This window comes from Blennius ocellaris, assembly GCF_963422515.1.
Source record: "Blennius ocellaris genome assembly, chromosome: 21".
Lineage (NCBI taxonomy): Eukaryota > Metazoa > Chordata > Actinopteri > Blenniiformes > Blenniidae > Blennius > Blennius ocellaris.
Window position 1 is genome coordinate 10,858,235 of NC_137670.1, and position 16,200 is coordinate 10,874,434.

Here is a 16,200-nt window from a genome sequence, read left to right on the forward strand (position 1 = left end):
TACATGCTATACTCTACTATTTTTTTGCTTGTTTTATTATTGTGTATTTGAATTTGTCTGACAGACTTTTTTCTTTTCTTTTCTTTTAACAACCCTGACATGATGGAGCAGGGTGGCACATGTGGCGCCCACGGGCACCTGGTCGCCCGCAGGATGCTTCTGATTAGCCCACAAGACATGTTCTAAAAATGGTGGCAAGTACAAACCACATACAAATGTTTTTTTTGTTTTGTTTTGATTTTTTTTTACCCCGTGATGCTGTCACGATTTTCTGTTTCTGAATTGCCACTTTTTTTTTTTTTACAATTTGCACATATGAGTCGAACAGAGTAATGCCGTTTTATTCTCAGACAAAATGCAGACAAACCTCTGGAAACATGAGCACAGTCTTCACAGGCATCCAAGTGCACTCTCATCCTTTGAAGCCTGTACAAGTACACAAGTACACGCACAAACATGTAGTTGATTCATTGACAATGCAGCCTCCGGATCCCGCTCCATGTGTTTACGCTGCTTATGGCCATGATTGCATGCCTTTACCATGTTGACATTCAAATTTAATCCATCCTTGTAATTACCACCACCGTAAGCAAAAATAGAGGCAGAGTGATTAAAACAGGAAAATCCAATCAAACATGCTTCTTACGACAGTGGAAAATTCACTGATGAGGTGACGGCTCCGCACATAGGATGTAATGTGCTCACAATTACCCCCTCACATACTCTCATACACGCGTATATATACACCGTAAGACAGGCACAATTTGACACGCACGTACAAATGGCGGCGCAGTCGAACACACACATGCATGAGCACAACAATGCTAATTAATCCAGATATCTTTTCCCACACAGGAGATCCTTGGCTTTCATCCTCTCCTCAATTAGACTGAACTTTCGGCTGTTGTGTTAGTGTATGGATTAAAAGGAATTATAGAGGAATGTTAGCAATCCCCCTTTGCCTTTGACTTACTATATCAGACGCTTGACAGATATCTGGCTCTCATGAGGAGAAGAGTGTATCTCTTTCTGTGTGCTGGTGTCTTTTGAATTACCTCCACTGACTCTCAGTAAATAGGCTGGCTTCATTGAGGCCTTGACTCGCTCTCACAGAATTCCATCTTACTGTGCTTTTCTCTTCAGATAGGTCAAAACGAGAGCAAACGATTCTTTCAGATGTGCTCCGCGTGAACTTTGACGTGGTCTTTTATCTCCACCGGGACATTGGCAGGACCGACCGAAGCCTTAGTCTTGAATATCACTAGATATCGGACATTTTCTTCATTAGCTAGTTAGCTTTGCTGACCTGAATTCAAATCAGGCGTGCGCTTCAGGTTGACTCGCTAATGTTAATTGCTAAACCTAATGAACTTGAGAGGTGATTACATGCCCATGAATAAAAGATCAAATTAAGTAGGCTATAAAATTTTCACTTCCCGGACACTCTCATGCCATTCCCTGTGGTTGACTCTCTCGCTTCCGATATGTAAAGGTAAAGAAAAACATCATTAGGTTGCACGCAATTACTGTACAACCACGTCATTTGTGCTTACATGTAGCATTTTGATCTTCTTGATTTACGCATGAGTGTGTTATCCTACATGTTTTTCACCAAAAGCACTTATTGCATACAACAACAAAGATTTATGGTCTAATTCTGAACACATTGCAAACTATATATAGTTTCAATGGGGGATCCTTATTTATTTTGCCCTCATTTAAGGAAGCAGAGCGCTGGAAACTCATTGGCACTGTATCACCAGTCATATTATTTTATGCCGGCTGTGGGTTCATTCTTTAACCTTAAACCACTTGGTAGGGTTTAGGAAAAACATGATTTTGAAAGTTGCTTCTGACTGCATTGATAAATTATGTTCTCTTTCATTTTACCTGATTAATAATCTACAATCTGCGGCACGAATTTTGTGTCACATTGGACCCAAATATTCCTGTTTGGTTTAGTCCTCGTCTACACAACAACATTTTAAAGTGAAAATAGAAAAACTTTTTGAAAAGGGCTCCCAAGGTGGGACGTTTTGAAAACACTCCAATTACATCTGCATGGAAACGGAGGAAAATACAACTTGATGAAAATGCCGCTACACATTCCCCACAGCCGTAGTCACCGTCACAGTCCACCCATACGTCTGTAAGTGTAACTGCCATTGCTAACGTTTATAGTACATTGTTCTCTGACTGCATATGTTTGGAGTTTCACTACAAAAACCAACAACCGCACCCACTGGTGCCCTTATGTGCCAGTTGTTGTGCAATTATCGGGATTTTCATCTAAATGTCATGTAAACGCCTCATAAGTCCTGGTTTTCGTTCCATCATCCACCATCAAAAAACCTTTTGACTTTTATTCAGCTTTATGCATTATGTCCCTTACATTGCCTACATCAGCGTGTCATATAGACAGTATAACCATATATCATAGCAAACCTTTTGCAAGAACCGAAAATGTTCCACTTCAGTACAAACTGTAGTTTTTTCTGAACATTTGTGTCCAATAAACCAAGCCATCGTTAATCATACTGGTTGCATTTCCCTTCAACACGGCTTTGTGCGTATAATCTTTTGTATTCACTAACAGATGTGTGGGTCACCTGTTGCCATTGTGTCATTGTGACTGCACTGAAAACAGTCTGCTACGGTTATAATGAAAGTACTGAGAGAGAAAGAGATCAGGCACAGTCCTAATGTGAGCTCTAAATCGGCAAAATGAAAACACATACTGTATGTGGGAGGACCATGAGGTATAATAGTACCATCTAATTTAAACTTGTCTTTAGAGCAAGAAAGCAGAACATCATTGGTAATTAAAAGCATGTTTTGGCTTAACACTGGATCGGTTATTAAAAATGGAATGCAAGAAGACAAAATAAGTTTAAGCTGGATTTTCGCCAATTCTAAAATGTCATGTGGTGATGCCTGGTTTGAAATCAGAGTCGATACTTTCCCAAAGCTTCTGCAATGCTTTCAGCATTTTAATCCATGTTTTTAATCCCCCCCAAAAAATCGGCTGCTTTATCTTCTTGGGATAAATGTCCGTTTACACAGTCAAGCCGAAAACAATGTAGAAAGCATGCCAATGTCACTATTTGGCACTATTGGTTGTTTTTGTAATGAAACCACATGCACGCATGCATGCAGAGAGCAATTTGCTATGGACGTTAATAATGGCAAGTACATGGATATTCATGTGGACAGACTACATCAAATGTAGTTGAATGTCATTTGGTTGTCTGACACATGATTTGTGAGGGCCTTCTGCTTCTCTCACACTGCTCATCTTGTTTTCTCATACTAAAACTGGATGCCCATAAAGCCTCTCGAGCGACAACGCTGAAACCTCCACTGGGATACTTGTGCTGACGGAAATGGGCAACCATCCAAAGTACTCAGACTCCGACTGCAACTTCCATTTCCACCGGGCCTGTGACCACATTTAACAGGTTCGAACTTCACACAAACATTTACTAACATCAGTGGAGGCTGCTGCAAATTTTCTGCTGTCAAGCATCCATATCAGTGGTTTGGATTCCACACGAGCGCCCGCTCTACTTCTGTGCCTTGCCTCGCCCCATTCCTCCTCGCCACGGCGGTTTGAAGCATCGCCTCTCCAGGACATCACTGGTAGAGATCAAATCAACCTTTGAGCCTCCTTGATCTCTCCGTCGCTCCTTTGGTTCTCCCGTGTTCTTCCTTAGCCTTGTATCTCTGGTCCAGGAAGTGCAGCACCGAGGATCTGAGTTCTGCTGGTCGATAGCTGGCTTCAGATCTGTCAGGACTTAGATTTTATTGGTTTATGGACAGAGGAAATGGAGAGCCGCAACATCAAACAGAAAACCTTGATTGCACAATCTTCGCTGTGGAGAATCAGGAGAAACACCATTAACACAGAGCTGGCTTTTCCCTCATGGGTGGGAATAAGTGGGATATGCTAATCGCTCCTGAAAACTTGGCTTGTCAGTCCCTCTGCAGTGTGGGCATTTCTCTGTCTGTGCCTGCCTCGCAATCTCACAAGCACACAATCCCTCTTTTGCTTTCTCAGATCATCACCAGAAAAGGCGACGGTAGATTCAACTTCATAACTGTGGTGGGCAGCAAAAGTCTACATACGTGTACACATACGCTATGTCGTCATTACTTTCCAAGAGAACTGACTTGCATTCATTTCCTGCAGAATTAAAGCAAAATTGAACTTCTACTTGCCAATCAAAACCCTATCAATTTTTCCTTTGATGACCTTTCCTTATGAGGATTTCTCATTGGCGTTATACATTTTGTGGACTTCAACCTAATCTTAACAGTCCCCTTCATGAGAGCCTCGGCGTGAGCTCCACAAAAAGACAAATATGAGACATCACACCAATGCACACATTTAACAGCTATTCTCTTTAACGCCTCGCTGGCATCCACTTGAGCCTGTAACATGTCTCCCCTGTCCCCTACTGACACCCTCCTCCAAACATCCCGTCTGCCAGCCGCCTTGAATTATTCATCTAATATGCCCATTCGACAAAGCCAGCAGTTACGCAGCGTGGACGAACATCACAAGCAGTAAAAATGAACGTGCACGTCTCAGTCTGTCCTTCGGTTCCCGTTGTCGTCTGTCCCTCGTCCCTCTGCTCTCTTTTTTCATCTTTTCCCACAAATGTTACACCCTCTTCCCCTTTATTAGCCGCTGCTGTCACAGTGATTTGCTAAAGTGGATGTGACAGGCAGCCTTACTCCTTCTACAAGCCATACGTATGCTTCAATGGATTTTTTTTTTTTTTATCTCTTTTGCATGCTGTTTGACCGTGAGAGAGTGTTTCTTCTGCATCTGTGTTTTCTTCTACTTCTCTGTCTGTTCACTTGTTTTGTCATGGAAAATATGTTCAAATTGCAGCCCTGGGGAAAAAGAAAGAATATATATAGCATCCTTCACTTTCGGCAATCAGCTCCCGACCCATTACGTTAACAAAACAAAACGAAAAAAGATTTTTGTGCATTTCATTCTGGTTGATCATGACAGAACATGTTCTACTGGTGCTGCTTGACCCAGCTCCCAGAGCCCAAAATGCTCCTCTGGCTCATCCATATTTCAGTGCGCTGAGGGTGTTCTGTAATAATCTCAATTTGCCAGGATGCAGAGCCTCCACTCCGCTGCTTCCAAGCACCCTAATCTGTAGTCACATTCCGCAGAGGTTCTGGAGTGAAGGAGGGTCACGACGGCCTGAAAAGCTACACGCTCAGCATCTGCGGCGGCCATCTTCGCTGCTGCAGGAGCGCTTTCATTCCTGCTGAATATCCGTGCAGCTTTTCTGAATTCCTGCCTGCTCAAAGCTAAAAGGCTTTTCTGAATTTTGACCCTGAGTTAGTTGTTGCAACCTGACTTGCAAACTGCTTTTTTCGGGGGGGGGGGGGGGGGGGGGGGGGGTTGGGGACAAACAAACAAAACAGCAGCATTCCGTGCGATTCATACATTCATTTCTTTTGGGTAACAAGAGAATGAAGCATCAAGATTATCACAATATAAATGCACAAATCTTTCGTTTAAGTTTAAGTTTACCACTGGCGAGCTCGTTCATACCTCTTGGGCCAGTGTGAGAAACGGCGATGAGAAATCGCTATATTGTGACTGTGCAAGATGTTTTTGTTACACTGGAAATGTTCGAGACAGTATTTCAACCACCATCCTCAAATTGACGTGAAAAGTTCCCCATTTGTTTCTGCAGTAAACTTCACAAAGTTTCATATAAAAATAAATAAATAAACAAATAAATAAATAAAGTGAAATCACAAAAGGCCCAGTTTCAAAATTAAGAGTAAAAATGAGCTTGAGGGTTGCTTTAGGCTGGAATTTACTCCTTTATTACAGAGTCGGGCTAGATCACTGCTGCCTTTAGATTCATATTCAATGTGCGGATTAGAGTGTCAAGATTGCATGAATACAATGGGAATATGTCTTAAAACATTGGGAGATTTCATGTGCGCGTTAACCCCTGGAGGCGGTGTGGCGGCCCTCGGAGCTCTCAGGCTTGGCCCTCCATTTACAACGAAACCCTGCCGCTTCCCTCATTTCCTAATGAGGGCTGGAGGGCTGTATGGGAAGCCTTCAGCTGTTTTCTCTTCCCTCTCTCGGTCCTACTCTGCGCCCAGTCAGACGGTGTTAAACATCTCATCTCATTCTATCCTAAAGGCTGCCATCAATTTCAAGCTGTTCTCCCTCTCATTTACAGCGGCGTCACACCAGCCCCGAGATCAAGATGCGCATCAGCTTGCCAAACGTACACTTTTACTCATCTCTCTGCCTGAGCACAAAGAGGAGCGGCAGAATGGTTTCCACATTCCTTCGCATGTGCCAGTCGACCTGACGCTCCATCTGTGGAAGCATGCTGCTTCCTCCGAAGGTGTATTTATGGACCGATGGATTCAATTTCATGAAACATAAAACTGTAATAATAATGATTTGATTATGCACAGAGTTTTCTCTTTCTGTCTCATCTGGCGTGACGGTGTCATGTCACCACTCCATCATGACTGCCTGCTTTATGCTTTTATTGTGATATGAAGGTGACGACGTTTTTCTTTGCTTTTTCTTTTTTTTTACCTAAACAGGCTTGACAAACAGGAGGGCTCTCAGTCTCATCGCCACCTCAGAGTGAAGTGAAGCGCTCCACTGCTCTCTATAGGCTCCTTCATGAAAGTGCATTACTTTGCCCCTCAGAGTACACCTCCTTGTGACTTAATTCATAAATAAATTTAACAAGCAAGTAATAACCTGTGTAGACTTTTATAATAATTTAAGCATTTTAATGTTGGAAGGATATTTATTTTTAAAACGGAAAGTTTTGGTATGTAACCACTATTTGATGTAAGAGTATCGCTCTTAGATTCATCACCTTCTGCACCTTCAGGCAACGTCTACCATCTTTGATCTTTTTACCATGAATCATCAATATGCAGATGATAAATGGACTGAATTTATAAAACACATTTTCACGACTTCAGCAGTCTCAAAGCACTTCTCAAAAAGTTTATCCGGCGTCGTCCGCTCTGTCCTTGTCAAAATTTAGGTTTTCAAATGTCAAATGCTTTTCTTGTAAATTGAATCTGGTGTTGGCGTGTCCGCCACTATTTGGCTCCAGTGTTACCTTACAGTTAGGAGATTCTCAGCCTTCTTTAGAGATGATCTTTAATGTTTCAATGCTCAAAGCAATTAAGAAACACATGAGAAGTGATTTCAATTAATCTGAACTGAGCCTTATTTTCATTTTCCTGAATGTTCTCTTCTCACTTGTGTTGGAATTTATTTATTTATTTATTTTATAACTGTCTCTGTCTTTACTTTTCTAGGCACTACCCTCCTCCAGCCTTCTCACAGTCAGTTTTATATTTGATGCTCTGCTTTTGCAGCTCTTAAAATCAAGTTCTCAGCTTCTGTTCAAAGCACCAATAAACCTTCCCGGTCGCGCCGCGCCGTCCACGGGCCTGGCGTCGTACCTGCTGCCCCCCTCGGGGTTTCCTTTGACCTCGGCTGGTCTGCTGCTCCTCTTCTAAAGTTCTCTTTCTGTTTCACAGAATCTTCGCATGCGGCAGTTTGGGGGAAAGTTCAAAGTCAGACTATATGTGTGGACCGCAGATACAGAGCGGCTGGTGATGTGAGGCACTTTGAGACACTGTTGAAAAGAAGTGAATAGAACCTTTTTTAGTCATGGAACAATCTAATCAAAATCACTACAACTTCAGCCTGTAATCTACCTGGTTGAATTTAAACCTCTTTTGATGGAAGAGTGTAATCACTATTGATTTTTTTATGTTGTCTTTACAACAGCAATATTGTAAAGACATCCGGTGTGGGAGCAATAGACTTTACTAATGTAATTGTATTCAATGATGACAAAACAGAGTTGAAAATGTGGGTGTTGAATTCTTCTTTAATCTTCAATGTTATGCTTTACTTATACATAAAGTCTGTAAATAATGTATCCATCTCTGTATAAAAGTATTGGTTTGATTAAAGGGGAGAATGTTGGCTGTATCTTTGTCATTGGTGTTCTGAGAAGATACTAAAGAGAGCAGAGTGTGTAGAGGAGTCATGCATTTATATTCCTCCACATAAAACTAAGCATATTACTCTTGTTTTACTTGTTGACAGCATTAATGTAATTCATCAGTGTTGAAACTGTCACTAAATTGTGACTTTTAATGAATACTTCGCTGATGACTGCAACGGTCCTTCATCCCTCATTTATTCAAAATCAGGATATTAAAAGTCATTAGGGTTCCCGACAGATCCAGTCCACAGTGTGCACTCGCACAGACACACACACACACACACACATACACGCTTCCCTGTGTCATTACAAGGGTAAGTTGAAGTAACTTTGTAGAATGATGCAAAGTCAAAAGAAAGACAGGACGGGGAAGAGTCCTGCTGGATCCATGTGTTGTTTTGTATAATCTGGTTCAACATAGAGTGAGAACATCACAGTTGATAAGTGGCAGAAATGCCAGCATCAACATCAAAGCAGATGGATTAAAGCCTGAACTCTCACGACTACGATGAGTCACATCTGTGTCCCTCTGAGTGTGTGTGTGTGTGTTTGTGTTTGTGTGTCTCTCAGAACTGGCGTTGTGCTCAGCGGCAGTGTCCTGCTCCAGTGTCCTTCCCAGCCACAGACCCTCTACAGTTCCCTGTCACCCTCCCCTCTTACAGTGGAGAAATGTGGGCTGACACAACACAGTTTTTAACAAAGCCCAGCTGGCAGGTTTTTGTTATGCAAGCAAATTGCAGCTCTTTTTTTTTTTTAATCAGTGCACAATGAGGATTAAGCCTCCCAAAAACATGCTAACACAGCTATTAAGGGTTTACAGGGCTGTCCCAACTTATTTCTGGGCCTTTTCTGTTCTTTAATTCTTAAATACTGTTCAAAAAAGTAGCAGATATCTTACTCTATAAGCTGATATATAACTACATACACAAACTGGACTTCAGAATACTAAAAGCTTTACAGGGCAGGAAAATCTTGTAAAAGAGAAAATAATGATTTCTTATACAATACGATTTTTTATTTTTTTATTTTGAAATGGCTACTTGTGATTGCTCACATCTCCTCCCTCAGACCAAAGATATACATTTGTGGTTAACTGTAGAATATGACTTAGTGGTGGTCTATCTGCCTGCCCTGTGATGGACTGGTGACGTGTCTGTGGTGCAACAGGGTTAAGTAAAGAGAAATAAGGGGATCAATAAAGTATCAAATTATTACGTTGCCTTTGTGCATGGTCAATTGGGATCAGCGCTAGCTACTTGCAACCCAAAGTTGAAGAAAGCAGGAGGAATAGAAGATGGATTGATGGCCATAAAAACACATAGAATCAAAATGCAAACCGAGATCAAAATGACCTAAATTTCCTACAAATGTAAAATTCCCGTTCCTATTTGTGTCAACGAGATATCGTTCTGGTAAATTAGTATTTTATATAGTTTGTTAATTTATTGAGGGGATGATATTTACGCATATATTATGATCCTCCCTGCCACGTGGTGGCGCTGTCGGCCGTGAACGCTCCTTTGCGTCACCGATTCGTCACCGGAAGTACATCATGACAACAATGGCGCCTGAAGCTGTTGTTTGGGTTGTAATCGACTCCTTTAACTTATAATAAACAGCCACTGCGGTGAGTTATGGAGTGGTTAACCACTGTAGCACTTTGAATACATACTTAGGTGTCGTCAGCATGGCGGGGCCTCTGCTGGAGTTTGAGACGGAGATGTTTCTGAGCCTGTTCGGCAGCGACGGGCTGGTGGTGGTGGCTGAGGGCATGGGCATAGACCGCATCCTGCTGCAGTTCATGAGGGTTTACTCCGAGGAGGGCAGCCTGGTCCTCCTGCTCAACACAACCACGCCTGAGCAGGTGAGTTCAGCCAGCCAACACCGCCGCACGGCCCACCAGCTGCAGGTAGCCGCTGTGTGCTAACGAAGAGGCTAATGGAGAATACAATGGCAGATAAAAGTGGGGTGGAGTGGTTTACAGTTTTCTAAACAAGACCAGGTTAATGCAAAGACGGGTCGTCCCAAGACGAGGCTTAAAGGGACCTCGTCCAAGTTCTTGGAAAAGGACCGGTCTCATGTAGTACAACACCACCATGAAGAGATCAGCAGCCCTTCACCAGACAGAAACAGAGACAGACTGTCACACACACTCAACTTCGGAGTTGCATGTTTTCAGACTTTGGGAGGAAACTTGAATATCTGGAATAAACACATGCATGCAAACTATGCACCAAAAGCCTCCCCAACACAAAACATGACTTCTTTCCCCAAAATCTGTTGAGAAAATATCGGGTTTAAAATTACACTTTTTTTGAACTCACTGCAATATATTTCAGACAACATATTACATATTTTAGTAAGAGGTTTCCTCTCTTTCTGTAACACGATTACGAGCTGGATGTTGGATGGGGGCATGTTGTATTCCTGCCTGATGTAGGATTCCAGCAGCTCAGCAGTCTTCTGTCTGCTTCAGCATACCTGGATCTAATGATTATGTCATCTCCAAGGTTGTGAAAAAGCCCAGTAATGAGCCCATCATTGCAATCAGTTGTGTTTGAACTGGACGAGAGCTAAAACACGCAGGACGCCGGCCCTCCAGGACAGCTTGGACACCCCTGATGTAAAGCGTGATAAGCAAAAGCTAAATACGTGTTTCTCTGGCATTGTTTATAAACAATTTTTGTCTATTTGTTTGTTTACTTTTTCCAGCTATTTAATTGCCACTGTAGTTTGGTGTATTCTGCATCATATCTGTAATTGGCTGTAAAATATGGGAATAAAGGTTTGTGTCCCTGCAATGTATTTATAACTGTTTAGCATGTTGACTGCAAAAAAAAAGCACTTTTCACATAGTTAACTGTGTGATGCAATACACGCTGTGCTTTTGAGAAACACTTTAACATGTCAGCGTGAAGTTATGTGGAACTTAGTGAACTAAGATTCACTGCTGCCTTGTGATTCCCTCTCAGGAGTATTTCACAGAGCAGCTGCGGGTGGAGGGAGTGAGCCACCTTCCCAGGACAGTGACCAGTGACGTCCAGAGTGCTGAGCGTTACAACGTTTACACCAAAGGCGGGGTGTTGTTTGTCACCAGCAGAATCCTGGTGGTGGACTTCCTCACCGATCGCATCCCTGCTCACCTCATCACAGGTCAGAAAGCAGCTTTTCACAGTGTTTGTTTACTGACATGCTGCCACTTTAACTACGCAAGCTGGTTTAGTGATTTAGTTTGCACATTTTTGATGTTGTAAAGGGTTGTAAAGACATATTCTAATCATATTTATAATTGCGAAAATGTATTTGTCTGAATCCTTTAATGTGTGATGTTTGAATACTAAAAAAATTTATATATTTGATTTTAAGGCAAATTTGTTTCTATAACACCATTCAGACACCATTTGTGTGAGGATTCTGGATGAGCTGCAGCTGTTAAACAGATTTTTTTTAAATTGTAAACACACTCACAATAATCCAGGCTACTGAACATTAATGTATGAAGTTTCTCTTCAAATGGGACTTCTTGAGGTTTTTCACGTTATGAAATATTCATGTTTGGTAACGGCTGCTGAGAACCATCGGCAATAAAAAGCAAAGCTTTTCATATACGAGTTCGGGGCTTTCAACTGTAAATCAATGCAAAATATTTATATATAGCCTATAATGCTGTTTCAATAGTTTCTCTGAAACGAACGATACATTCTAATTTAAAAATGTGTTGCACATATTTTGACAAAAGATTTACTATTTGTCGTTTTAGGTAGTTAAACTTTGTTTTAAACCTTACTACTGTAATTTGGGTTCTTTACATCTTTCCTTCCACATCACGTAGGCATCCTGGTGTACCGTGCTCATAAAATAATCGAGTCCTGTCAGGAGGCCTTCATCCTTCGTCTGTTCAGACAGAAGAACAAGACGGGCTTCATCAAGGCCTTCACGGACAAAGCCACAGCGTTCTCTTCAGGCTTCTGTCAGGTGGAGCGAGTGATGAGAAACCTCTTTGTCAAGAAGCTCTTCCTGTGGCCAAGGTACCGGAAACGAGGCTCGGCAGACAGATTTGCTCCTCATACTTGATTTTCGTCTCATAGCTCACCGCACGTTTCCCTTTGCGTTGGCTCCATTCACCAGGTTCCAAGCATCAGTGAACTCGACACTGGAGAGACATAAGCCTGAAGTGGTGGAGCTGCATGTGTCGTTAACGCCGGCTATGAGAGCCATTCAGAGTTCCATCCTGGACATTATGAGCGCCTGTCTGAAGGAGCTCAAACGGTACAACCCCACTCTGGAGGCCGAGGACCTCTCGCTGGAGAACACTCTGGGAAGTGCTTTTGATAAGGTGAGAGAGTGTAAAGCTTCCTACAATTTTCAATCCACAGTCGTGGAGCGTCGCTTTAGGTGAGTGAGTTTGTGCAAACGACAGAAGGATTCAAACCAGTAGTACTCTGGTGGTGAGTTGAGAATGCAAACTACTGCACCAGAGTGCAGGATATGTGACCGAGAACATGGTCAACCCATCAATCCTGATTCACTTCCAATGTTTTTGCACTCCTTGAAAAGTTTTAAGTGAAAATCCGTCATGCCTTTTTGATGACTCGTCCGCGTGGTTCCCCTTTCAAACTTGTGTTTTGCTTTATTCCCAAACCCAGACTATCCGTCACTACCTGGACCCCCAGTGGCATCAGCTGGGCGCCAAAACGAAAGCCCTGGTTCAGGATCTGAAAGTGCTGAGAGTTCTTCTGCTCTACCTCACCCAGTACGACTGCATCACCTTCCTCAACCTGCTGGAGTCGCTGCGCTCCAGCCAGAAGATGTTTGGAGCCAATGCAGGTAAAACAGATGGGAGTACCTGCACTCCTTGATGACTCCTCCGAAGTGATCTTACTGATCACTGTTTGATCACACCCCAGGTTGGCTATTCTTGGACTCCAGCACCTCCATGTTCGTGAATGCCCGGAGCAGAGTGTACCGAACGTCCGAGAGCAAGAAGAAACTGAAAGTGGGAGTAGAAACGGAGAAACCCAAGCCGTCCTCCGCCTCGGGTAACCACATTGCTGGCAACTTGCAGTCCCTCAGATCAGATATCCACGCAGCTCCATGTCAGTGCGTATCAATGCCGCAATGCCTAAAAGCTCTTTGTGTGTGTTTCAGAGGTGAAGCGGGAGCTGGTGCTGGAGAGGAGCCCGAAGTGGGAGGCTCTGACGGAGGTGCTGGAGGAGATCGAGAAGGAAAACAAGAGCTCTGAGCACGAACCAGGCAGGAGCCCAGTGCTAATGATGCTACTTGATCGTCATCTCAATCGTGTTTTTGAAGTCCATCACATTACTAATAATTCAACATATTGATAGAATTTTGTTGCTGACGCTCTTTAGATTCTGAGAGGTACCGGAGCTTTTTTGAGGATCAAAATCACCGTTTGTATAGCGAGTGATGAAATCCTCACACAGCCAAAACAAATCTGGCATTTCACAAGCATAACCTCAGGCTGGGTTGTTTTTTGCTGGTTCGCTGCATCATGTCGCTGCTTTGAGGACGTCCAGTATTTGACAGCATGCCTGTAGAAATTGGGGCAAAGTATTTCTCTGGATCGGAAGGATTGTCACTCGTGTATCTTGTTTCATATAAGAGACACAAGAGAAGTACAATTTGATGCTTTTTTCTTAAACTCGAGCATCACAAAACTCACATTTCTGATTTTTGTCATGATTTTGATTTACGAGTTAGTTCAATGAATCTCAAACTTTGTACATTTGTGTGCCAGCTGAGAAAATGTAGTTCTCTGAGCACCACCTCCAAAATAAAAAGAGAGGAAACAAGCGAGAACATTATAAGTACCTTTTCTTTAAGATACATATTTTATGTACCCAAACACCTTCCTTAAATCATTTGAGTGGAGTTCGGTTTAGATTTTGAAATAAGGACTTGTATGTTGCAAATGTACAGAAATTACAGCATTCGGTTTACCATTGCAAAGATAACCTGTGGTGACTGATCACTTTACAGCCTCTGCACACCATGTCTGTGATAATCTGGAATATGTATGACGATCAAACCCTCACAGGCATTTGTGTTTCTAACTGGGTGACATGGCGTCCGCAGGTCGCGTCTTGATCTGTGCCAGCGACGACCGGACTTGCGCCCAGCTGCATCAGGTCATCAAGCGCGGCTCCGGCTGGCTGCTCAACCGACTGTACGCACGCACAGTCGGCAAGCGGGACCCTGCAGCAGCTGCCGCCTTCGAACTCGACTCCGACAAAAAGGGAAGAGGGTTCGTCAAAAAAAGAGACAAGGGGAAGCATCCTGCCTCGACGAAAAGCAGCAAGACCTCAAAAGGCCAAAGCAGACCCTCTCTGACTCTGACCCAGATGATGGGAAAGACCGAGGCGGCCGAATCCGCCACGATGGGCAGCAGCGGAGATGAATTAACGGAGGACGACGACAGACAAGAGCAGCTCAAGTTAGATTTGTCATCGGATGCTTATTATGGCGTCCTGAAGGAGCCGATGACCGTCATCCACCCACTGAGAGGCTGCACCGACCCCCACAGCCTGACCCGGGTGCTTCACGAGGTGGAGCCCAGCTTTGTGGTTCTCTATGACGCCGAGCTGAGTTTCGTCCGCCAGCTGGAGATCTACAAAGCAAACCGGCCAGGAAAGCCGCTCAGGGTGTATTTCCTCATCTATGGGGGCTCCACGGAAGAACAGAAGTACCTGACGGAGCTGTCGAAGGAGAAGAAAGCTTTTGAGCACCTCATCAAGTCAGTGCCGCGTCACTCTTTGTAACCTTCTCGATGCAACCTGTCAACGTTTGGTGTGTTCAATTGTTGGTGCTTGTTTGGATTTTCATTTTTAGGGAAAAGGCTACCATGGTGATCCCAGAGGAGAGGGAAGGGCGAGAAGATACAAACCTCGACCTTGCTCGAAATTTAGAGCCTGCCAATGCCACAACAAACACCCGCAAAGCAGGTTTGTCTTCTTATGCCTGTGAACTTAATGAGGAAACATGATTTCATGGTGCAGCTTCCTGCAGTACTTGGATTCTGTTTGTGGTTTGATTCCTGCAGGAGGCCAAGAGCCGTCCACTGAGCCGTCCAGAGTCATCGTGGACATGCGCGAGTTCCGCAGCGAGCTCCCATCCCTACTCCACCGCCGCGGTCTGGACATCGATCCCGTCACGTTGGAGGTCGGAGACTACATCCTGACCCCAGAAACCTGCGTCGAGCGCAAGAGCGTGAGCGACCTGATCGGCTCGCTGCAGAGCGGCCGCCTCTACACCCAGTGCCTCTCTATGACCCGCTACTACAAGAAACCGGTGCTGCTCATCGAGTTTGACCCGGGCAAGCCCTTCTCCCTCATGGCCCGCTCCGACTTCCGCCACGAGATCTCCTCGAACGACATATCGTCCAAACTCACCCTGCTCACGCTGCACTTCCCCCGGCTCCGGATACTCTGGTGTCCGTCCCCACACGCCACAGCCGAGCTCTTCGTGGAGCTGAAGCAAGGTCGAGCGCAGCCCGACGCCGCCGCAGCTCAGGCGGTCACAGCCGAGTCGGACACCGTGGCCGAATCCTCAGCCCAGTACAACCCCGGGCCTTATGACTTCCTGTTGAAAATGCCCGGGGTCAACTCAAAAAACTGCAGGGCTCTTGTTAAAAATGCGGATAGCGTGGCAGACATCGCCAAGCTCAGCCAGGACCGGCTCGCTGAGATTCTTGGGAATGTGAACAATGCAAAGTCGTTATATGAATTTCTGCATAACGTGGCTGACGTCCCCGCTCCTGCACAGAAAGCCAAACTGACGTGATGAGAGGAGAGGAACCACTCACATAAATAAATTCCCTTATTTAAAGAGGATGAAAGAACAATGCATCCTGAACTATCCACATCACAAGTTTCATTTTACATGTAAAATATGTATTATATGTCCTGTGATGGACTGGCAATGGGTGCAGAGTGTATCCTGCCCCCACCCACAGCTGGAATTGGCTCCAGCGTCCCTGAACAGGAGTCAGCGGTATAAAAGATGGATGTGTTAATATTTTTAACGCTCAGAATTAATAAAATTCTTTAAAGAGATATAATGGTCCATTATTTAAAATTGAAAGATGACAGATTTGTCTCAGTATATTTATCCATTTAAACATCAAACTTAAGTA

General features: G+C 43.9%; 1 protein-coding gene across 1 annotated transcript; it reads left to right on the forward strand.

Annotated features, from left to right (window-relative positions):
• Positions 1–9,735: 9,735 nt before the first annotated feature.
• ercc4 (excision repair cross-complementation group 4) lies at positions 9,736–16,110 on the forward strand (the record flags this gene model as incomplete). The annotated part of the gene is made up of 10 exons (XM_080517077.1): positions 9,736–9,912; positions 11,021–11,201; positions 11,881–12,076; positions 12,177–12,384; positions 12,695–12,875; positions 12,956–13,087; positions 13,197–13,301; positions 14,145–14,802; positions 14,898–15,010; positions 15,109–16,110. 10 exons carry the CDS (start codon positions 9,736–9,738, stop codon positions 15,846–15,848), a joined length of 2,691 nt encoding a protein of 896 aa, XP_080373203.1. The 3' UTR covers positions 15,849–16,110.
• Between the last annotated feature and the right edge of the window lie 90 nt (positions 16,111–16,200).